Source organism: Mizuhopecten yessoensis, unplaced genomic scaffold (genome assembly GCF_002113885.1).
Source record: "Mizuhopecten yessoensis strain PY_sf001 unplaced genomic scaffold, ASM211388v2 scaffold1539, whole genome shotgun sequence".
In the NCBI taxonomy this organism is placed as follows: domain Eukaryota; kingdom Metazoa; phylum Mollusca; class Bivalvia; order Pectinida; family Pectinidae; genus Mizuhopecten; species Mizuhopecten yessoensis.
The window spans coordinates 1,406,991-1,430,893 of NW_018404097.1; the positions used below are offsets into that span (position 1 = coordinate 1,406,991).

The 23,903-nt window shown below is 36.2% G+C and overlaps 1 protein-coding gene across 3 annotated transcripts; it reads right to left on the minus strand.

Moving 5' to 3' along the window:
* Positions 1-224: 224 nt before the first annotated feature.
* Positions 225-23,855, minus strand: LOC110464836. 3 transcript variants are annotated; one of them, XM_021520292.1, is made up of 21 exons: positions 23,746-23,855; positions 22,827-22,888; positions 22,114-22,236; positions 20,115-20,253; positions 18,640-18,692; positions 18,278-18,405; positions 17,588-17,954; positions 17,027-17,110; positions 15,402-15,518; positions 13,473-13,583; positions 12,498-12,827; positions 12,084-12,145; positions 11,795-11,807; positions 11,331-11,539; positions 7,936-9,466; positions 7,023-7,119; positions 6,513-6,692; positions 5,967-6,000; positions 5,239-5,495; positions 4,369-4,408; positions 225-3,227 (listed from the first exon to the last, which is right to left on the minus strand). In XM_021520292.1, exons 3-21 carry the CDS (start codon positions 22,177-22,179, stop codon positions 2,750-2,752), a joined length of 4,296 nt encoding a protein of 1,431 aa, XP_021375967.1. In that variant the 5' UTR covers positions 22,180-22,236; positions 22,827-22,888; positions 23,746-23,855; the 3' UTR covers positions 225-2,749. The 3 variants fall into 3 exon arrangements, with proteins under 3 accessions (XP_021375967.1, XP_021375963.1, XP_021375974.1); XM_021520288.1 differs by lacking the exon at positions 22,827-22,888; XM_021520299.1 differs by lacking the exon at positions 22,827-22,888 and having other exon boundaries at positions 3,176-3,227; positions 5,250-5,495.
* Positions 23,856-23,903: the final 48 nt, after the last annotated feature.

Below are 23,903 nucleotides of genomic sequence, written 5' to 3' on the forward strand. Positions count from 1 at the left end.
CGTCGGTTTGTCTCGAACAAGTAGAATCGTCACACATGTTTCGATGAAGCTCCGTATGTTCACTGCAGCCTATTTGAGATCGTGCCCTGTTGTTTTAAAACACTGAAGTGGGCGTAGCTTTTTGTTCAAGATGACTTTCATAAAGCAAGTACAATATATCCAGTATAACAATAATGGACAATCAATGCCAACACAAATGGAAAACCAAGAACACATTACCGCAAAGAAATGCATTTACTTTCAACAATGATGAACACATTTATAGTTATATTATAGCAAAATATTTTCAATAGTTAACAATGATGAACACATTTATAATTATACTATGGCAAAATATTTTCAAAGGTTAACAAATGCTGAACAAAGTTAAATCATGACAAACAGTAACATGGCAACATGATCTTTGGTAGAAAACATCAACAGTTCTCAAGTTACACGACATCAAACGAAAAGGATTGATCCAAATTTTTGCAATAAAACATTTATATGCTGTTGAATTGATATTATTTCATAACGAAAATGATATTTTTCAAAGAACCATTTTAAGATATGGTTTCTCGTGCATGTGTTTGAATAGTTTTTGCAAAAACTTTCAGAATCGTTTTTGTTTATGAATTTTAGAACAGTACTTCACATACGACTTCGCATATGTTGATGTATTCTAAACCATGTCATACTAACAGGATATGATATACCCTTATTACACTTCAACTAAGTTGATTGTGACGTAACTATACAACGCTGACATGAATGTGATGTCTAAAACGTCCAATCAGACTACTAATTTGAAGTGCTCTGGCAATCTACCTTTTCAATGAAGAAATTGTATTGGACTATTCGACTTTAAACAGTGGCCATATTGTCAGTTCATTTTCTAGTAGAGAGTGGTAACAAGTCAGTCTTTTTGGTAGGTTTTCAATGCATGGAAATGTGAAGGTCTCGTGAAGTGTACTATGTAGCACAGGACGTTAACTTAAAAGAGATGAAAGTGTGTACACAACTTTTTGGAAAATACTTGGAAATGGATTTGGGCATATTTATTTCCAATCACAGCAACACATTAGATTCATATTGGTCTAGGGGAAATAACCCTGTAAGCTCAAGATTTTACGGCCAGAATTGATCAAGGGGACTTTTTGCAGTGATTATGGCCATCTTACTAACTTCAAAACTCCCTTAAACACTTGTGAAATACACAGAATTTAAAAGTTGTCCTCGAATACACGATCAATTCAATTTTAATCAGAAGCCACCTCATTACAGCAATATATTTCAATGAGTGGCTTTTTCTTAATTTCTTTATAGATCACTTAATTGGTGTCAATAAAACAATGTTAAATAAACTAGTTACTATTAATTACTCATATGTTTGTCAACATAGGCCTTGATATCTATAGTCATTATGTTACAAATGCCTGTCTGAAGTACAAAAATATAATCAGTATTATATAGCGGAAATCTACTGTCTACAACAAGCTGTTGGCAGTATTTAATATATACCAATGGAACAAGGGTACATGCAACTGAAAGAAGACTGTACTAGAACTACTTCAATCATGTGCAGGTCGACTCTGATCCATGAAGCATTGTGACAATATGTCTGCTTTACAACAGAACCTTCTAAATATGGGGAACTTCTGCTCTAAAGTAGAGTCCCAACAGAGTTAACGTTACATTACATAACTTAAAAGTTATTTAGGGGAGCTCATTTTCTGGATAAACAAAATTTAACTGCAGCCAGAAACTAGTAATGTTGGGCCACTTTCATGTATCCAGTTCAACCAGCTTGTCTGTTTTTCAACATTACAATTAGGGCAATAGTCATCACCTCAAAGATGGGGTTGTTGGAAAATCTTCATTAGTGTAATAGAAAAGTTATTTCTGTTAATTTTTATTTTCATAATTAAAAGGATCGTTCCCTGTGACAACATTTTTTTACTTTACTTTTCAAGTGTTTACTATACTGTTAAAGTTTGCAAAACATTTTAGATTTCAGATTATGAGCAAACACGTGTAAAAAATGCTTGTAAGTGTAGTAATCAAATTCAAATTACAGGCTTATTTCTTATTTATGGCAGAATTCTCACTATGCTACTACTTTCATTAATATTGCATTTATAAGCAAATTAACTGCAATGAACAGATAAGCTAATATTTCTATGAATTTCACAGATCATTCATATGAAGACCTACCTAACTGAAAAAGAAGCTTACATTGTATCTATGATCCAAATTAACAACAATATTATGTTTCATGATTTCATGTCAATATCAAATATAAATGCAACAGTTCATGACAGGCGAGATAGCAGCAGAGATAACAGGACCAATGTCTATAACACTGTCCGGTATGAAGAATTGTACGCGTACAACGAATGATGAATGTGAAACACAAGGCTACATTGTGTGGTGCAGAAATATTCCACGATAAACGAACGCACTTGGACCGTTCAATAAGCAGAGCTAAAAATGCACAGTTTTGGAGACTAAAAGACAATGTTTCATGAATATTATGCCCTTCTTTCACGCGTAATGCATCTTGAAAATTACATGTGGCTTGACATTGTTTTAGAAAGAAAGAACCCAAACTAGCAATAGTCAGCACTTTAGTTTTGGTCAGTTTTGGACCCCTCAATCTACATGTGCCAAATTTTCCTGAGGTCAGCCTCGGATCAGATCTGTGCCTGTCATTTTCTCTACAGGTTCAACCGGATACACGAATGTACCCTAAGAATTATTATATCATTGACTAATATATATGAACAACATCTGCATTGTCAGTTTTACGCCTTTTAGCAGCAGGTTGTTTGGCAGTGGATTTTCTTTTTCTACGCTTTCGTCTTTTCTTTGCACCCCTTTTCTGGACCCTTGGTTTTTTCTGTGCTCTATTCTCGAAGCGCCGCTTGGCATTGTCAAACTGGTTTATAAAACCCTCCGGGTTCTCCTGAGCATTTATAGGAACAAAGGTTTTGAGAGGAGAGTTTGCAAGTTCTGCCAAGCTCCAGTCGCCAGGTAAGGCATCCGACTGACTGGTCCTGCAAGTGGATTGTTTTGATTGGCTAGTTTTATGTAAGGGTTTCTGTGATTGGCTGGTTCTGACTATCGGCTGTGATGGTTGGTCCCAATCTGATGAAGACGAATCACTGTAACTGGCACTGCTGTCAGTCTCAATATTATCAGACAGTCTTGCACTGATATGTTCCATGTTTTCTCTTCCAGTTTTTCCCCTGAGAAATAGCAATAAACACAATTTATAGAAATAAATGGAGAAGCAATGCTAAAGCCTTACAAGTGTGTCTTACTACATAATTACAGGTAACGTGTAGTAAATACATTCCATATGATATTTCTTGCATATCCCCTAGGGCTTGGAAATCTTGAAGAAATTATGGTCCAAATGCCCTAAAATTAGCCATGTAAACTCAAATAATATCCCCTATTGAGATTTCATAGTTGGACAACTGACATTGTATAAGGAAGTCACATTAAATAAAATACTTAAACATGAAGAACATGTGGACTTAAAAGAGTTTTGTTGCATTGTATATATCCTAAAACCGCATTGCCCCCGCAAAAATTTGATCTTGGCCCACTACTAAAGCAGACTATCTTTGTTAAGTCTTTGTGAGCATCTCCCTAAATTCCCCGTGCAAGTCTATTTTATCAAAACCCATAGTACATATCTGATCCTGTACCACCCCTTCGTTCATACATATTAAGGTAAGTGCAACAATTTAATCTAACTTATAATCAAACTTTCTCCAACCAAACAAACAACACTAGATGAACCATATGGCAATGACAGTTACCCCTGTCTGTTTTGAGGAGTTCAGTCTCGTTCCCATCTCTATGTCATCCATGACTGACCTGGTCCTCACTATATGGATAGCCCTATATCACTATCTACAATTCAACAGTTCCCCTGTCAGTCACGGTACGGTGTTACCCAAATCATAAGATTTGACCTCAGATGTACTTTTGACCAAAGTGCTGCTCTCTATTGATACCCACTATCTTACATGTTATGAGATGTTTCTATTCTTTATCATTAATTTCCTAATTATCAGCCTGTTTTGTTACACAAAATCCAAGAAAACAAATATTCCCATACATTCCTGATTACATGATAAAGATTCTAATTCATTCCCATTTTATACGAGATATACTCGAACAAGCTAACTGTGACATTACAGTAAGGGAGCTCTTGGAGGACAAGTATATTTGTATTGTAAAAATATCCACCAGTTATTACCTAAATCTGTATCAGCAACAGTTGGAATCGATTAATTTCTATGAGAGGAATGCAATAATAAAACAATTGCTCCAAAAACTGATGATGTTTTTACAAAGATAACCCAACTTCCCTACCTGATTATGCTATGCAGCGTGCATGACTCCTCCTCAGTCGCTGTAAGAAAAATAAAAAGAACATTTGAAATTCCTACAATCATACCCTCTTCAGTGATTTTACATACCACTGTTCGGTGAAAAAAATCTCAATCTTAAATGCTCATTTACCTTGACAGTAAAAGTTTTGTTGCTATAGGGATTTTGTTTCCAACCTTGCTTTAGTGCCTGTAGCAGAACTTGAGCTTACTTTGACTCAAAGAATAAAAATAACAACAACTGGAAATTACAGTGAAAGTAATACTGAACTTTGTTTGGTTAAAATTGATCTAGGGGAACTAATAATTTGTTGAAAATTAGTCTAAGCCAATCAGACGCCATGGTTGTCAATTTAAATTAACCTGAAAAATACCAGCACCTTTTCAGGACCGTAAGAGTGTTCTTTATAATAGACTTGAATATTATTGGGAATGAGTCAAGTATGTCTCGGACAATCAGAGGGCATGAAGCCATCCTTGATTTTGAACTTAGACTATAAATATGTGATACACCAGAGATCAGAATGGCATTAATGTGGAGGACAAAAAATTACATAAAACACATGACCTCACTTGGTGAGGTCTATGGGTCTATGGGTGAGGTCTATGCAAGGAACATTTGCAGGATGTTTTGTCAAAATTAGCCTTGAGAAAATCGAGAGGTTGCCAATCAGATGCCACAGTGGCCATTAAATAAACCTTAAAAATTATGACATCATCATGTGTGTTCATTTACACTCATCTTGATTGTAAAAACCTTTTCTCTGAAATCTTTCAGTTTAGATGGGTATGCATTGTATTCTCACGACAACCTATTTTTCACGGTGACAGAGAGAATCAGTCTACACTAGACCTGATGTATACCCTTCATTCTGATGCCAGGCCTGATCTAGTCCTCCTAGTAATTTGCTGTCTTGTTCCTCTTTAATCCTCGACCTTGTTGACCTTTTCTCTGGGGTGACCAAAGATGAATTTCTTGCTCCTATATACCCTCGAGCATCGGCCTCGGCCTGTCTTTGTTGTGCCTCCATCAGACAAATTGCAACGTGCTTGTCGTATTCTTGTCCCACTGGAAGGTTTTCATCACACAGGTAACACAGCATCATCTGCCTATTTGACAACAACATTTTCACTTTTAAACTCAGTTATTAAGTTTTGTTATGTTCAGAACATATTACAAATGCTAGTAATTCTATTGCTTTAAAAACATATAAATGAAGTGGACAGAACTAACCTTATCTTACTTTTACATATTTCATGATTGTTAGAACTTAAAAAGATTCTTGACATGTTTTACTATTACACATTTAATTCTTTTGGTTAACGTAACTTCTAGTTTCACCTGGGCTGCTTTCGATCATTGCGATCCGAACGGTTGAACCAGTTGGACCACAGTTATTCGTTTATGAAATAAAGTCAGACCTAGTAATCAGATGCTGTTTTCAGGCAAGCCTCGACAAAGCCTTGCAAGGTCTGCATAAACTTTTGCAGGTCCGAAAGGATTTATACATAAAAATATTAAATTTAAAAACAGACGAACCGGTTGTTCCGCATAAAGAAAAAGGCCCCTGTTTAACATACCTTACAACTGGCTCAGTTGTCTCCCCTGTCAATTCTGCAATAAGAATTTTGATTCATTCAGTATTACAAGGCAACTTGAAATGTACGGAATGTCCCATTAATAACTGCTCACTGTGGTTTGAAATCTAGATAAACTAAGTGTTAATATTCTTCTTATGATTCTGGGACCTTTAAAGCATAATTTTGCTATATATAATATTCAAGATAATATCCTGCTAATTTTTGGGCAATTTAAAATGACAGAAATGTGGACTAAAATATGAATGTAATTATCAGCTGTGCTTCAGGATCCTTTACCGGCCTCAACTTTGTTAGTCTATTTAAATTAAAAAAAGAAAGTAAATTGCCTCTAGCACCCTTAGAGTCACAATATTTATTCTATAGTTTATGTACAAAAATATTTGACAAAATGGAAGCATTCTTCTACCTAACAGCGACAGGTTTCCAGACTTGGAAACCTGAACAAACAATTTATATAAATCCATGAGGCGTTACATCATGTTAAGAGTTTCAGAGTTTACATCGCATTAAACATTTCAGACTAACCTTTTGAAGATTTATCATTGGCCTTTCCTGTCTGGTGCTTCTGGGGTGAAGGAGAATAGGCCTGGCGAGGACTGTTCTGGAAAAATCCCATCGGTCCATCTGCAGGCATTTCATAATGACCTCCACTACCATCATCATCCTCATACTCAGCACTGCTTTTCTGAATAGCACCGTTAGAAACTGAAAGGGATAAAAAAACTTACTGAATAGCAGCATTAGAAACTGAAAGGGATAAATAAACATACTTGAATGCTTTGTGTGAATTAATTTTCAATTTACCATACTACGATGAACAAACAGACTCCAATATCTGTGGTGCATACAAATTCTCAATCAAACCAATAGGGGTATAAAAGCCCAAATGCGAATGTTTCAAAGAATCCTGCAGTTTTTCGTACAGATGGAAATCAGATACAGAAGTTCATTATATGAACACTGAACTTCTCCTTTTATAAGAACCGACTTAAGTCCTACACCACCACATACTATACATTTATCTCTCAAACTTACCGTTGACAACTTCGCTTCCTTCACATTCAGCTGCGTGAGCTTCTATCTGGTCGTGTGGGAAAGGTATACTACACAGGGGACATGGCACAAGGGATATCTGAAGTAGCAAAGATAAAGCACATGTTTCAAGTCTTGGGAATGGAGTCCATGGCTGGAGACTTTTAACAATTGAAATGAATCATTTTTCTTCTTCTTTTTAACAAAGTATCATCTATAAGACTAAGACATTATGATTTATGAAAAACGTTTCATTTTAGATGTTAAAAATTAAATTAATCTGAATAAATTTTAAATATATATCAATTGAAGTCACAATTGAAACAATTGAAACTTACAACCAATCACAGGGCTTATAGTCATATTACATAGGTTAATACGCAAAAAAATATGACATGGGTATATTCACGGGATTATCATCCTCCAATAATTATATGTAAAGCCCTGTATAAACTGAATACATGTGCTATATTGAAAACTCATTTTTTACTTATCTATATTCCAAATATGTTTAAGGTCAATAACTAAGATATTAACTAGAAACTGTTTCTCAGGAAATTGCAACCCAGGAGAGAATTTCCTGTCACCATTTTACATTTAGGAAAGAGACTTTTCTCAGAATTCCTCAATAAGTGATGTCATAACGAATCACAGTGAGATCAATACGATGGTCAGCCATTAAATATCACCAATTCTTCCTCTAAATACATTTTTTATCACTGGTTTTAATTTGATGTGTTGTGTTTCAATAGTGAAAATATAATTTGGTTATAAAAGCACTTAAGCAGAAAGTCATTATATTACATTAATAAGTAAACTGCAATTTATTCAACTAACAAATCAGTGAAGATAAAAGTTTTCGCAAACAAATAGCTTACTTTACAGTTAACATTCATTCAGACAGTAGTTATCTTACCGGTTCCTGTTTCCTTTTTTTCTGTACATCCATCTCCTGGTGATGCTGTCTGGTCCTTTTTCCTCTCCTCGTATCTTCTATATTTGTTGATATTTGTTGTTCCCACACCAGAACGGCAGGACCTACGTCTCCCAGATCAGTAATATCTGGCGACTCTTTAAAGGAAACTTCTGTGTCACATTCAACAGACTTGAATTGAGCTATTTTTAATTTCTTAGCACTTCGTCCTTTTTTGAAGTTCGGAGATTGACTGTCCATTTTTTCCAGGCAATCAGCTGGATCTTCATTGTCAGGAGAGTCTGTTGGAGTGATCATGTCATCGACTAGGGTTGGCTCCTCTCTTAACACTGGCAGTTGCTCTGTGGACTTGACACTGACTGAAGGGGAGACTCGGCCAACATAGTCCTGGGTCTCAGCCGAGTCGTTGGATTTGTCAGAACAACTGTCAATGCTACTTCCTTTCGCTGAACTGGTTTCTTTGATGGACTCCTTTCGTTTTTCACCCTGGCCCGAGGGCATTCTCTTCCTTCTCTTGTCCTTCGTTTCAGTTTCTTCCTCCACACTGTAAACATTATCGTCCTTCGGGATTTGTTTTGACCCCTGTTTTCTTTTTTTCATTGCTGACCTCTCTCGCTGTATGCACATCTGTGTGGAATACAGCTCTCCCTGGGCATTGATCATGGCTGCTGACTGCTGACTGAGACTGTCCATGGAGGATTCCGTCTGCAGGTTAGGCGGACTAGGTAAACCACTCTGATGTGATGGTGAAGAAGATTTCTGTCGTGTCATCTTCCCTTTATGTTTTACTAACTCATCATCTGATGGAATACTTTCTATGGAGTATCCACTGTCAGACCGTTCTAGCAGTTTCCTTTGCAGTTTTGCGTGTCTACTTCTGGTACTTCTGTTCTTGTAATTAGCTCCACCTTTTTTAAGAGTTAGAAATTCTTCCCCACTGTTGTCATCTGACAAATTGTAGATATCTTGAGGCTCTTTCTTCTTCACAGCCCCAGGGTTGGTGGGGATGCCTGTATAAATTGTTCTGCGGACAGGCTTGACCTCATGAGCGACAGGAGGAACAGCTGTTCTTCTTTTTACACTATCGCTCACACAATCTTCTGGTTTACCTGTCAATTTCTCATCACTGGATTGTCGTCTCCTTTGAATGCGGGGCAGATTTTTCTGTTTCTCCACAGACATCCATCCATCAACATCGGTCCCAACAGAAATAATCTCATCTTTCACACTATTCTGTTTTTGTCTTTGATGGCTAGGAGTAATTGCATGTTTGTTGTCATCTAGTAAAGCAGCCTCAGCATTTTCTGTTCTTACAACATCATCACCAAACGGCTGTGTATCCATATCATACAAGGCCTTAGTATCACCCCGACTGAACTCAGGAACAAAGTCTGGGTCATCGTTTGCCTTGGAATGGTTGCCTTTAAGCCTGATAGGTCTCCTCATCATTGCTGACCTTGGCCTGTATGGCACAAACTCATCCTCCTCTGAACTCTCTGCCTTATACATATTTCTGAAAGTGTTATAAAAGGGGTACTTAGAATTGCATTGGTGAAAACCACTCAAACAAAACAAACAAATCGCATTTGTGTTTGATATTCATACAGGTTAGTCATAAATCACTTTAAATTTTGATCATCGATATTGTTTGTTTGGGGTTTAACAATCTTGCAACAGCTATGAAAGGTTTTAATGTCACCGCTATAGTCTAATATAATAATAGATAATAAGATACAACATTTGATATAGCGCCCTATCTAGCTAACATAAGCCACTCTAGGCGCTTTACAGTACATATATATACAATTAATACAATTAGGATATACAATTTTTGAGGAATTTGCAGGAGCTGTCTTATCAGGCGCTAACTACTAGTCCTATGCCACCTGGCTAATATCTCCCTATGTGTGTATGCCTGCATGTGTGCTGGAGATGTTTTGTGTTCTGTTTGTAATGGGACCGTGCTTCCAATGGCATCTTTTATAGTGCCACCTCACTTGAATGCTACATCACAGATACCGCAACATCCACCCCAGACCATTTTATACTCCACCTGGGTTGTTGGAGTTGTGTTGGCAGGAGAAAAACACTTTCTCTGATATTCCATGCGTGCGACGACTTCGGGGATCAAACCCTAGCCGCCTACGTGGAAGGCCGAAGTGTTAACCACTCAACCAATCCGCCAATTATGTGTTAGTAAGTGAGAACAGAAAAGAAATAGATCCCCAGTGTTACAAATTAGGGCAGCTCATCAGTTTTTTCCCCATCAATTTCCCAAAAGCAGAAGACAGAAGAATATGGTAAACCTCCGGTGAGCTTGAATGAAATTAAATATAAACTTTGTCAATCCTGTTCAAATTACACAAAGTTATAGCTGCTAAAATAAAGAGTAGTCTGAACAATTCAAGTTGACACGGGCAAAAATTACGACAAAGTCAAGTTGTTGATATGGGAAGACGACAGCCTTTTGTGATATATTTGCAAATCTGGTGATGAATAATGGTGCATGTCTTTCTTATATTTACTTACATATCAATTATCAATTATTAAGTTAAATCTGCATGAAATCAGGAAGCAAAGACTAGTATATAATTTTTTTGTGTAAGGGGGCAAAGCAGTAGATGCTTTTTGAAGTATTGATGTATCAGCATGCGAAGGACTGATTGTTTTGGCACATATACAGGTAACGTATCAATTAAGTAATAAATCAGGGATTGGTGGCCAGGTTGCGATTATATAATCTAATTGTAAACAGTAATACCATGACAATTCACACGTATCTGTCAGCAATGTGACGGGAATGTTGTAGTTTTAGCATGTTCAGTATTCTTCTTTCAATTAAAGTTGTTTAACTGGCGGATGCACACATATTAACAAGAAGGAAATTCAACAATCGGTAAGATGTTGCACATTAATGTACAAATTGTCCATCACAGATGACTGTTAAAGAGTACATATATGAGTATTACTTGCTACTTATAAAATGCTGTCGATTTGAAAATAGATCAGTTTGAGCAAGTTTCGTGAGGCTTTTATTGCAACGCTGATTGCCAAAATCGATCAATAACTACGTAATTTCAGTACTCAAATTTTGTATTTGAACAATCCAAAATGTGGGTAAGCAGGGTTGGAACTATCACTAGACAGAAAATTATTGCCATTTTTTTTTAAAAAGTGTGTTCGAACTATCTGCCTATTTGAACTGACCGAAGGTTTGCCGTACCCAAGATTCCCCACATCTAAAGAAGAATACATGTTAAAACCATAATTCCCTCCTTCCCAAATCATTTCAAGATATATGAGTTTATGACAGGCCATCATCAAAAATGTATATCTCACATTTTGTGCGATAAAAAATGTTCCAGTATTATACATACTGCCTTGATCGGTTGGTAGGAGCGAAGTCTAATGTGTTCTCCACATGGCGACCACACTTGACTGGTTCACCCCATGCAATCATCTCTGCGGCCTTGGCCTGAGCCTCGGTCAGCTTACGGCTGTAGATCTCCATCAGCTGGAGGATGACCGTGGTGTAGGACAGTACACTCCCGGGATCAGGAGCATAAAGTGGGTATTTCTGTGTCACCTGTCAGGTAGATTAGTCAGCGGACATTAGAGAGCACAACATTCTCAATGAGATTATCCATATAGTCATTTATAACAAAAACAAAACTTTTTTTTTATCTTTTTTTTTATGTTCCAAATAAATAACATCTGTTCAAATTGTCAAAAGATAGTGTTACAATCCAGTTACATGTATGTGAATGCAGAGTTGAATTAAGAACTCAAATTTTGTTTTGGTCTCCACAAATCACCTGTTATCTCAATAAATCATGCTTACCTTCTTTGCTCTTCTGGAAAAAAATCAAATAGATAAAATTAAAATCCAATTGTAGCTAAAAAGAAATTGCTTGATCTGAATAAGAATCCTTCAATTTTAATTTACCATTTCTACCACCATCAAATTGATCAGAGATAATGCTGAGCCTCAAAACTCCGAAGTCTTATTTGTTTTGAGGATTCTCAGATTGAATTTATTATTTGCTCCATAAATATACAAAATCATCACCTATGAAAACATTAAAATTCCTTTTTCACTTTTTAGAGGGAGATAACTGTGAGCTTCTTACCTGTAATGTCTCCTGAGGGCTGGCACATCATAAAAGTCGCTTTCTTGAGAAGATGAAGAATCCTGATCAAGATCAATCAAACATATTATTGTCCTTACCACCAATTTACATGTAAAATTTGTCTTTTATCCACATACACTTTTTATCATTAATTCTTTTGAGAAATAAGGGCCAACTTAATGTATTGGTTCAAAACGAACAGGACTATTTGACATCACAGCAAATTGTAATCAAAGTAAAACATAATTGGCATCTCTTTTTTAATCACAAGATATTCAAACTAAATTTCAAATGCTTAATATTTAAACTGTTTTATGTTCATTTTTTTTTAATTTGGAGAATTTATTCTGCAAATGTATCTATGTCCAGGTTATGAAATGATACAAAGTTGAATTATAATTTAACAGTAAGTACCTTCCTGGTGATATCTGGTTCACCTGAGGAGCCTCCCTTTCCATCCTTGTCACACTTGTGTGAGAACTTGTTCTGTACAATATGAGCCATCTCCACCACCTTGTTCTTCAATGATTTAAAGTTGAAGGCGACTTTTGTCTCGGAAGGAATGCTGTCATGATGCAACACACTTTGATTTCTACTTTTTGTAGAGCTTCCTTTCCCACTGGTAGATATGTCTTCCCCCACATGGTGAATTTTTTGCAATGTTCGGGGAGGTGGAGTCCGTCCTGCCAACCGATGCCGAGCACTGGTGGAATCATCCTCAACCGGTGGGGTCATTTGACTGTCCTGAACCATATAAAGATAAAATCAAGGGGTCAAATGTGTGAAAATCTTTGAAACAACAAATTTCTGCCAAATAACGAAGAGTGCTAGGGTGATGATTATTGGCTAATAGCATGTTGGGATAGAGTAGTACAAAGTTTCATCAAAGAATTGTATATACATTTGGTCTATAAAATGTTGACGAAATACTTCATTTCAATTTCATTTAATAAACATGAACTAAAAGCATCACTTGACAAAATGGAAATCCAGGGAACATTTAAGTTTTGATAACCAAATCAAATATTATAGGCAATGATCGTATGTCAAATTCAATTTAAAATATTAAAACATCCATGAAATAATTATTTCCAGTACATGTTTCACTTATTTTGAGCAATACCCTGGCCAAGTTCAAGAGGGACATCAAAACTCACCTCTTCACGTCTGCATTTTAGAATCTTTGCAAAGACGTTATGTAAATACCACCCTTTTATTTGTTCAATCATGTGCACATTGCTTGCTTAAATGTATAAAAGTGATTGTAAGCCTTTGTTTTTTGTTTGTTTTACTATTATCCATATATTGTAAAGTGCTTTAGAGTAATTTTACAAATTATATAGGGCGCTATATAAATGTTGTATATTATTATTATTATTAACTCAGTACCTGAACTATTTCTTGAGATTGTTGTCCATCATTGTAGTTCACTTCCTGTGTTGTTTCGTCTTCCTCATCTGGTGTATTTACCACTTTAATACCCTCAGGTTCTTCTGGAGACTATCAAACAAGTCGTAATATACAACATAAGTAAGGGTCTAACAAGTATTCAGGAACATTAATTTTCAAATGAAGTTGAAGCAATATAAATATCTACCTTGTCTTTAATATAATTACCCCCTCGGGCCCCCCTCCCAGTTATTGTTTTTTTGCAGAATTTTTCTTAAAATTGAACAAAAACTAGAAATATGTCAGAATGACATGAAAGTCACCCCATCATTCTGCATGATCATTTTCCGATAAATCATTGACCAAGCTACAACGGATATATTTCCACCTGTCAATCAAAATAGTACACAATTACCAGGTGTAAATACATACATGCTGTTCAGGTAGCCATGGCAACACAGGGAAATAATAGGAAAGCATGTCGCAAATATAACGTTAGCGTTGACCGACACCTCGAATACGGGGAGATCTGTGCGCTGACACAGTCACCTGGCATGGGCAGAACAGGTAATTGGAATATAACGATGTTGTTTTCACAACAATAAGTTTCAGAAAAGATTCAATCTTATATACGGATAAATCTTCTACTATTTTTTGTTATGAAATACTCTTTTCCAAGTAGTTTTCTGATCGTCTGCAAATCTGACTGAATCGGTCATCGATATCGGCAGAATGTGTACTGTACGCTTAAAACGTCACTCCGACGAGGACCGCCAACAGCCGAATTCGCAAGACATGAAGAACACCAAACAATTGTGATATCAGCAATTCTCCTTCGAAAAGAAAAGATCGGAATGTATTTGGCTGTTTTGAACCCGTTGATATTTAATTTTCAAACTCAAACTTTTATCATTATCGGCTCAATTCGCATGGATGTCACTTTGTAAATTCCTGCCGGTTAATAGTATAACGAACATCGACTCTTTGCAGTACACAAACTTGCTAACTTCGCCACTTTACCCGTGTCGTTTTGACACATTCCTACGGACAAGATTGAAGAGTTCAGCAAGATTTTACCCAAGAGCGCCATTTTAACCACAGAGTAATAAATCCGATGCAATTCTTCGTTATGTTTCCCCGATACGTGGTATTTATCAATTCACAACGTAACGTCCTGAAAAGTTGAGCCTACTTTACTCAAGTTTATTTATCCGATTCTATAGTATTATGACTTAAACTTGCAACTTTTCGTAATTGTTAAATTGGCAATGCAATCAGGGAATATTCAACGAAATTTAGCAGTTGTATTGCTGTTAGCATATATCAAAACATTTCCGAAAATCCTCGAAAATATTTACGAGAAATGGACGCGACCAAGGACTGGTTTTGGATTGTTCTTGAGTATCGTGTACACCCCTTTCTTGACACTTCATTTTCCCCTTAAAAAAGTGTGCACTATACACAAATATTAACGGTAGACGTTGGACAGACATAAAATATCTATATCAGTCAATAGCAATTTATAATACGACAGTTTACCCCTTCGGGAACCTCAATGGTGCCCGATTCATACTCGGAACATCTTTAGGTTATATGTAATTCCCGTGGGGAATTTGGAACGCCTTTAGGTTTTATGCTATTCCTGTTTAAAAAGGAAATCGATATCTGAGTTATCCAAGAGCTTGTAATTAGCGCCTGGTATATTCCGATAGAAGCAAGATACACAACAGCCCTCCTAACACAGGTCAAAATCTGGGACTGAAACCAAAATTAATAGTCCCCACTGGGGTTCCCCCAGGGGTGACTAAAAATACATATTGAAACAACAATACAAAAGAATCAGAATATTTATCAGTTTTTGCATATTTTTGCTGGCTGAAAAAAAATGGTGGTTAAATATTAAAGTATGAAATTCTCCATGTAAATTACCTCAAACTCAAAAACCTCAGGAGAATCTGGTGGCTGTGTGTCATCATCCTCCGTAACAGCTGATAAAACTTTCTGAGATTTTCTTTGATCCATCATTTCCGTGTCTGAACCTGTATTCTACAACAATTGTTATACACCACATCATTAGAGACAGGACCAAATCTACCATTTACAGCGATTAAGATGACTTCTGCAGGACTAGATAAATATCCCTAGTTTCTGAGTATGCATTATTTCAAACAAATTTATATATCAATTCATAAAACACAAGAATTCTTTAGAGAGTGGATTTGTCGCGCTCAGTACTTTTAGTAAGAAAAGTGTTTTGGCTCGAGTTATTGCGTCAACAGTTATGCCAAAACGCAGAAAGTTGAAACTCGACAGAAAAACCTGTAATAATGGTTGAACATTATTGCTTCTAGCATTACCGTACAAAATTTGAAAGGAAACTTTACAGTACCAACTCAATTTGACTCAATTTCAAATGGGTTAAATTAATTTGCATTTACTACACAATGCCCTTATTTAGCAATAAAAGGGGCATAACTCGACCAAAAATGCATGTAAACTTCTCCAAGCTATACTGGTATGCAATATGTGTACCAAGTTTGAGTTCAATCAACCCAAGGAAGCTTAAGTTATCGCATGGAAACCATCGTTGAAAAAGTAAAACCTATATGTGGCATCGTGTTGCAGGCGACACAAAAATTGGAAAATTGGTTACTATGGATTCTATGTAATTTAGTCCTTTGGTATATGACAAGTGTCTACCTAACAATGTAGCAGTTCTGTACTACAGGTAAAACAGTACATACATACATGTATACTAACTAGTGGTGTACTGATAACTGGAAACATGATTAAATCGAGCTTGACATGAGGTCAATTCGATAATCGATTTAGAGCACATGAAAGATCGATTTTGAAACTTTGTCATGAAGAACTGAAATTCTTAAGATACATACAGTTACTTTTCATGTGTAATCCAAAAATAAAACATCGCTTTCATCCGTTCTTGTTGATTCTCGCTTGAATCATGCCGGAAATCAAGCATGGTAGCTATAGCGTCATTATGTAATCAAGGTCAGTGCAGTGTTTTGTAGGTACGGCTAAATTTATAACTGACGAAATCTGGAAGTACAGCAAATGGCGGCCACCGGAATGAAACCACTTTCTTTTTCAGCGAAGGGATGGTGAGACATAAACTTTACAGTACCAACTCAATTTGACTCAATTTCAAATGGGTTAAATTAATTCACAATTATAAACGTCATATCAAGTACTTAACCCAAAATGCATAACCTGATTTGTTTGTGTAATGATCGCTATCATCATGACTCGTCTGCAGGAGATAGGAAAAGGTATGTTCACTTTTCAAACGGTAATCTACCGGTCATTGTTAATATCTGAAGTACCTTTTCTCATCATATGAATGTCTCTTAGATAAAGTTATTTGCAAAATAACACGTAGTTATATCAATTTTTTTCAATGATTGGACAAAATGTCAATTTGTTTAATGCATTCCTTTTGGCGCTTATTTCAACCGATAATCGATTACCGATCGATCTTGAATGTCCGATTATCGATCTTCAAAATCGTACCGATTCCCAACACTAATACTAACTGGTATATCATCATCGATGACAATGTGAGAATACTGCTCCATCTTCCTCTGCTTTTTAGGTCTTTCATCAGCCACGCTCTTAGACTAAATTGAAATATAAAAAGAAAATTTCAATTTCTGTTATAACAAAATCACCCACTCTTTGGCGGCCAAGATATATTTGAGCATGAAGCCCTTACCATTGTTCAAAAACATGGATTTATTTCAGTATTAATGTGACTTAACATAATCCATGCTATACTGTCACTGCCAGTAAAATAATTCAAAACAATTACTGCAAACTTACATAGATTTTTTAGGTCATTCATCGGCAACACCCTTAGACTTATGAAATATATATAGAAAAGAATATATTATATCATATTGACCTTTTGATATTCTATTCAAAAACATACAACAAATTGATCTCAACATCAACACGAAATAATAGAAATTACAAAATAATAAAACAAGCACTGAAAAACTGAAGACAGCCAAATTCTAGCCACGCAATAATCCTTATATTTTGAGAGCTCCCAAAGTCTGATTGATCGTGAAAACCTGCCCTGTATTGGTTCTGACCTGTGTGGTTGTCCGTTTACCAGGTTCTCTCTTGGTTTTCTGTTTTCCCATTATGCCTGCGTCTTTTACCAGTATAGTCTGCTGCATGTCCTTATCTTCCATGTTGGAAGTTGACTCCTTGGTGACGTCTCCATCGCTTTTGTTTCCGATGTCACTCTGATTATGTCTACCTATTCTAACTTTGTTCTGGGAATATCCTGTCAATATCTTTGTTCTTTTGGGCTTGTCCCTAGACTTGTCATCCTGGCTCTCTTCATTAGGTGCTACCTGATCGACACACACTTTGGACTGCTCGTGACTGATGAATGGCTGTTGATGTTTGTAGATAGAGTCATGGTCAGGGATGGTGGTAGAATCATTATCTCTTCTGTAATTGAAAGTAGAATCATCAGGTAGACTTTGAAATTGTGTTTAAATTCTCATTATTTTCAATTCAAAAATGGATTTTGCATCTGAATTTCAACGCTTCACTATCTATTAAGCAAATCTGTGCTGTCTCCATTTTCTCTCTCTTTCTGCTGATCGTCTAATTTAAAATACAGTGCCAAGGCATAAGCTGTCACAGGTCCTCCAGATCATGTGAGCTAAAAATAATCATCGGTTTTTTCATGACTTTCTGTGCTAAGAAACTATGTAGCAAAAATTAAAGTATTAGCCTGGATTTGGGATCGCCACTGAGCAATGACCAACCTATTCTTAGTATGTGGGGTCTGACCGCAAGAATTCCAACCATCATTCAGCGCATCTTCACTAGACATATCTACCTCCGTCTTCTGTGCTTTTGGCGTAGCTTCATCCTTTGACATCATTATAACTTTCTGTAAAAGTTCAATTAGATAAAAAGGTACATGTATATTTCTTGATCATTTACAATTGCTTTCAATTAAAAGTTTTGAAAAACACCTAACCCAAAAGAAGAGTAAATCAATCACGGCAGATTAAAGAAAAAGATAAAATCAAACCAAGCATTTTTGAAACGTTTTCTTATGCAAGATAATTGGTGGACTGTCCTCTTACGACTCTTATGACAATGTTTTTGCATCGTGACTCACCACAAATTCTCTTTTCTCTTGCTTACTCATACCAGTAGTGTCAATCCCGGCATCTAAAACATCAAATATATTCTAGCGTCAAAACTTGCATCTTAACACATCAAATATGTTAGTGTCAAAACTTGAATATAAAACATCAAATATATTATAGTCAATAGAGTGTCAAAACCTGCCTCTGAAACATCAAATATATTAGTGTCAAAACCTGCCTCTGAAACATCAAATATATTAGAGTCAAAACCTGCCTCTGAAACATCAAATATATTTATTTATAATGTCGAAATCTCCATTTAAAACATCAACAATAACAACGTCATAGTTTGTATACAGATGTGTTAAAATAAGAACAAACTTTAAAGAAACTTCTGATTTCTGGCACAAATGTTTTTCTTCTAATCAAGTTCAAAATGAATAACCAAACTAGGAAAAAGAACCTTCTTACAACAAGAGGCCCATGGGCCTAAACGGTCACCTGAGTCTACAGTATTTATTTTTGTTGTTGAACTATGTACCAATTTGAGTAAAAAATAGTATAATGTTAACTTAACTTTGTCAGGACCATGAGCTGATCATTCCTAGACCAATTTTAAGTGAGATCGGCCTATTAGAACTTAGTAGCAAAATAGCGGCCATGGCAGCCAAATTGTATTTCTGATTGACCCGAAAAATAACAACACTTTGTCAGGACCATGAGGCGATCATTCCTACCAACTTTCAGTTCAATCGGTCCAGCAGAACTTGACTTTAAGTTTGAAATAGGTTTTCAAAATGGCGGCCGTGGCGGCCATATTGGATTTCTGATCGACCCGAAAAATAACAACACTTTGTCAGGACCATGAGGCGATCATTCCTACCAACTTTCAGTTCAATCGGTCCAGCAGAACTTGACTTTAAGTTTGAAATAGGTTTTCAAAATGGCGGCCGTGGCGGCCATATTGGATTTCTGATCGACCCGAAAAATAACAACACTTTGTCAGGACCATGAGGCGATCATTCCTACCAACTTTCAGTTCAATCGGTCCAGCAGAACTTGACTTTAAGTTTGAAATAGGTTTTCAAAATGGCGGCCGTGGCGGCCATATTGGATTTCTGATCGACCCGAAAAATAACAACACTTTGTCAGGACCATGAGGCGATCATTCCTACCAACTTTCAGTTCAATCGGCCCAGCAGAACTTGACTTTAAGTTTGAAATGTAAAATGTTAACGGACGACGGACGACGACGGACGAAAACGGATAGCAATAGGTCACTTGAGCTAAAGCTCAGGTGACCTAAAAATGGAATATCTGTTTTTCATTTCTGAGAAATAGTCATGGTAAAATTCAAGATGTCTACCTCTGGTCATTTTTCTCTGTGATCAGTTCAAAATTAAACATGCACAGAACATGCACCAAAGTGCAGCCATCTTTATGCAATCAGTTCTAAGGATCAAGGGTATTAATTTTGCACACACTGATCATGACGTCGACAAACCTCTCAGAATCTGGTCACTGCGGTCTTCTGCGGTCACAGTTATTTTTTTAATCCCTCTCGTCTGGAGCCTCTGGTTCCGGGATCTTGATGTGGGCACAAAGTTTGGGCCATCATGGTCTGTTGGATTCACATAGATAATCTGCAATGTCAACAGTATAAAAAACAAGAATGTGATACACCAACATTTACATTCTAACTGCTATAGGTATGATGACCTGTGTTTTTGATAATAGCCAGCACCTAATGGTATTCACTGGGTACTATGTTTGTCACCAGCTTCTTTTAAACCATTGCAAATATTTATGATCATAATCTCTGGCATGAAAAAATGGTTAATACCTATTATTTCACCAATAACCTCCTACATCAAAACTTGAGAACTCTGTATTACTCCCATAAGTGCTATAATTCAATCACAGCGACTCAATGGGATATTTTGCCGATGATTTCCAAGATTGAACATCCTTAACATTGTATATCACATCTGCATTATGACATATCTTTCATAAAATCCTCTCCTGGTCAGAGTAGTAAATAATTTGCTTGACGTAACGGGTTATCAGATAATCCAGATATCTACCTTGTGCAAATTGATTTATATGTACCTAAACAAATTCCCCGAATAAAAATCATAGTCTAACATCATTCATTTAAATATATCCGATCTATTCAATACTTCGTCCATGAATTTTGTTTAGCTAATTCAGTAGGTCCTATATATGTAGCAGTGTCATTATTTAATGACAGTAATATCTTTTACTTGTACAGCTGGTTATTTTTAAACTTGATTCTTCATTAAAAGCAGAGTATTAAGTGCTGTGCTTTTACTATACAGTGTATCTATATACATGTACACTTTGATTTATATCAAATGACACCTGTGCAAACCTGTTTGTCAAGGTTTATGGGTCGATCTATTTTTGTGTAAGATTGACCATGGGTCAGTGCGCACCCGCGCTTTTGGGGGCATTGTCACTCCCGTACAAGTTTATGGCCGTATCGGACGTGTTATGCAATTGTGCAGACTTAATGCTTATTAGTGAGCTGAGAATTCTAAATTGTGAGTACTTTAATAAGATCTTAGTGATTGTAAATTATTTATATCACATGTGATAACCTTTTGATATACTGCTGATGTAAATTATATACTTTATAAATTAATTGGAATTGTCCAATTCAATTAATACGGTTATTTGAAATTTGACTTTCCCGCCATTTTGTGCTATTCGTTATTTTTATCCACAATGATTTTGGTTAACTTGATTAGTGGTCTACATCATGTCTATTATATTCAACATTCTTGTTAACGTCCGATACTGGTACATCTTTAGTAATTGTCATTATTTTATTATTTGTAGCATTGTATGCGCAAGATTGGCTCACGGAATTATTTAAGTCTGTGATTGGCTACTTGGTCACGTACTCACGTACGGGGTTGTCTCCCTGGATTTAGACCCTCTTCGTCTATGAAGAGGTAGGTTTTGAAGTGATTCCGTTTTGTACAAATAGTTGTATTGTTGTTAAACTATTATTTAATGTCACTGTATAATTTTAACTATGATATTTGTCAAATACTCTTAACCGCATTGGTTGTATGATAAGCGTTAAGCTCGGCTATTTAATTGGAGTAGTGATAACGCCCGAGTTATTCAGTATAACGTTTTGGTAGTATTTATATAGTGAAGTGTAAAGTTAGTAGCATGCGACAGGTGCGTTAACCTGTTGCGTTATTGTATATGGACGATTCCATTGTAATGTATAAGCTACTGTTGGTATTTAAATGCGGAATATGTTTCTTATTGATGCTATATATTGTTTTAGGGTTTAATGTATGAGGAATAAATATCAATGGAAGCAAAGATAGCGTTGGAGTGTTCTATACAAAGAGACCCCTAGAATAAGACCGTTACATATAAACAAAGTTTAAATGATAATCTAAATATCAGAATGAAAATAATATTTGACTATATATTACAATGGCAATAATGTTAGAGCTTACATCATTGGAGTCTGAATCGTTGTCAGGTTCTGCTGGCCTTTTGTCTTTGAACTTTTTATATTCCATCTTGATTGTCTTTTGTGTTCCAGATCTTTTTATTTTATTTCAACTGTTGAATTTATTCTGCAACAAGCGGAAAATAACAAAACATGTTACTCAACAGTTTCAGTAAGATTTCGAGTTGTATGTATCCAACACAAAGTAAGCAGCTAATTTCAGTACATTTCATAGTATTGTATCAATCTCCTTATTTTTTTCATGAAAGTAGCATGTGAAATATTTCGGAATATTTTTACCGGGTGATGATTGTTGCATTTAATTTTGCTTGTCCTACATGTACAATTATATAATAAAGTGTCTGTGACTAGCATTTAAGCAAGCACCGACACATGTGTGTACATGTGCATACTTGTATTTGTGATGAGGGTTGAGATGCAAGAAAAGGTCAGGACATTTATAGTGGACCTGCACTGCCTGCAGGCATGGGTTGACCACATGACCAGAAACCAAATTTTGTTTAAACATAATCTTAGAGTTTGAAGGTTTTAGGCATGTAATTCCAGTCTGCCAACTTCATTTTTCTTGTCTTGATACATAATCATATATATTTATCATGCATTTAGTTTTACCAATTTCCAAATCACTTTATATGCCAATGGCTAATTCATTAGACTAGGAACACTTTTGTTTATCATTAGGGAGTGGATATTTACCCGGCTGCCGTGTCCCGAGAACGCGAAAGACTATTCACCCGGCTATGACACTTGAAAAATAACTGGAAAACATCAAATTTAGCAACTGGAACTTTAAAAGACAATTAGATAGATCTGATAAATGATGCACACGACAATAAAATACCCTAATGTTTAATAAAAGTATGACATTTGCATTGTACGTTTTGCTTTCTTCGGGGAAGTGTTGGTCAACTCGCCCAAGTCTATAGCTACACAATCGGCAATCTGTAGGTTTTTTTTCCAAATATTCTGTGTGATTCAGACTCGTCTTTCAAACTAAAGCTTACTTGGGGTCTACTTGCAACGTTTATTTAACAAATGATTTGGGTACGACCCGACAAGATTATAGTACACAGCTTCCGGGCGAATAGGCTCTGTGCGATTGTGTACCCGGCCGCCTGGCGAATAGTCATTTGACATGTGTACCCGGCTACCGGGCAAATAGTCTTTGTACTTTTAGGTACCTGGCTGCCGGGCGAATAGCCTTAACCTTATCATTATCCGATATGATAATCAATTTATTATACTAATACACACTGATGTTTGAAAGATGCCGTCAATGTGAGCAGTTGACATTTAGTCCAATGAGTGAGAAATGAATCAACCGAAATATAGGTATAGTTACTCTAACTCTCACAATCGCTTTTACCAGTGCCGATCAGTTTGCGTCAATACGAACAAATTCATATAATAATATCAAACTGATTGTTGTGTGTACATGTGTAGATTGTTGCATGAATATGACGATCAAATGTAAGTTCGAGCGAAACGTCTACTGAAGTTCACGTTAGATACAGTAGCAGGGGAGGGGGGTCGAAACTCCGAAAGCTTATGGGCGAAAACAGGGACATGGATAATATATGACATCCCACCCAAAACAATTGATTCAATTTCATACAAAAACGTTTTCTGTTTGGCATCATCCAACTGCTAGGATAGCATATTGTCTCAGTGATACTCCTGTCTTTCCTCTCCTGCCTTCTAACTCAAGACCTACCAGAAAATTATAAAAATGGCGCGAGTTTTGGTGTATGATGGGAAATTGATTTTATCTAA

Excerpts from the sequence above, each read along its gene's own strand:
- LOC110464836 (XM_021520288.1), bottom strand. The coding sequence starts at position 22,179 with ATGGAATATAAAAAGTTCAAAGACAAAAGGCCAGCAGAACCTGACAAC. Across the intron at positions 7,120-7,935 it reads AAAAAAGGAAACAGGAACCG|ATATCCCTTGTGCCATGTCC; the intron begins GTAAGATAACTA and ends TTGCTACTTCAG. Across the intron at positions 4,409-5,238 it reads GAATGAAGGGTATACATCAG|CGACTGAGGAGGAGTCATGC; the intron begins GTCTAGTGTAGA and ends TTTTTCTTACAG.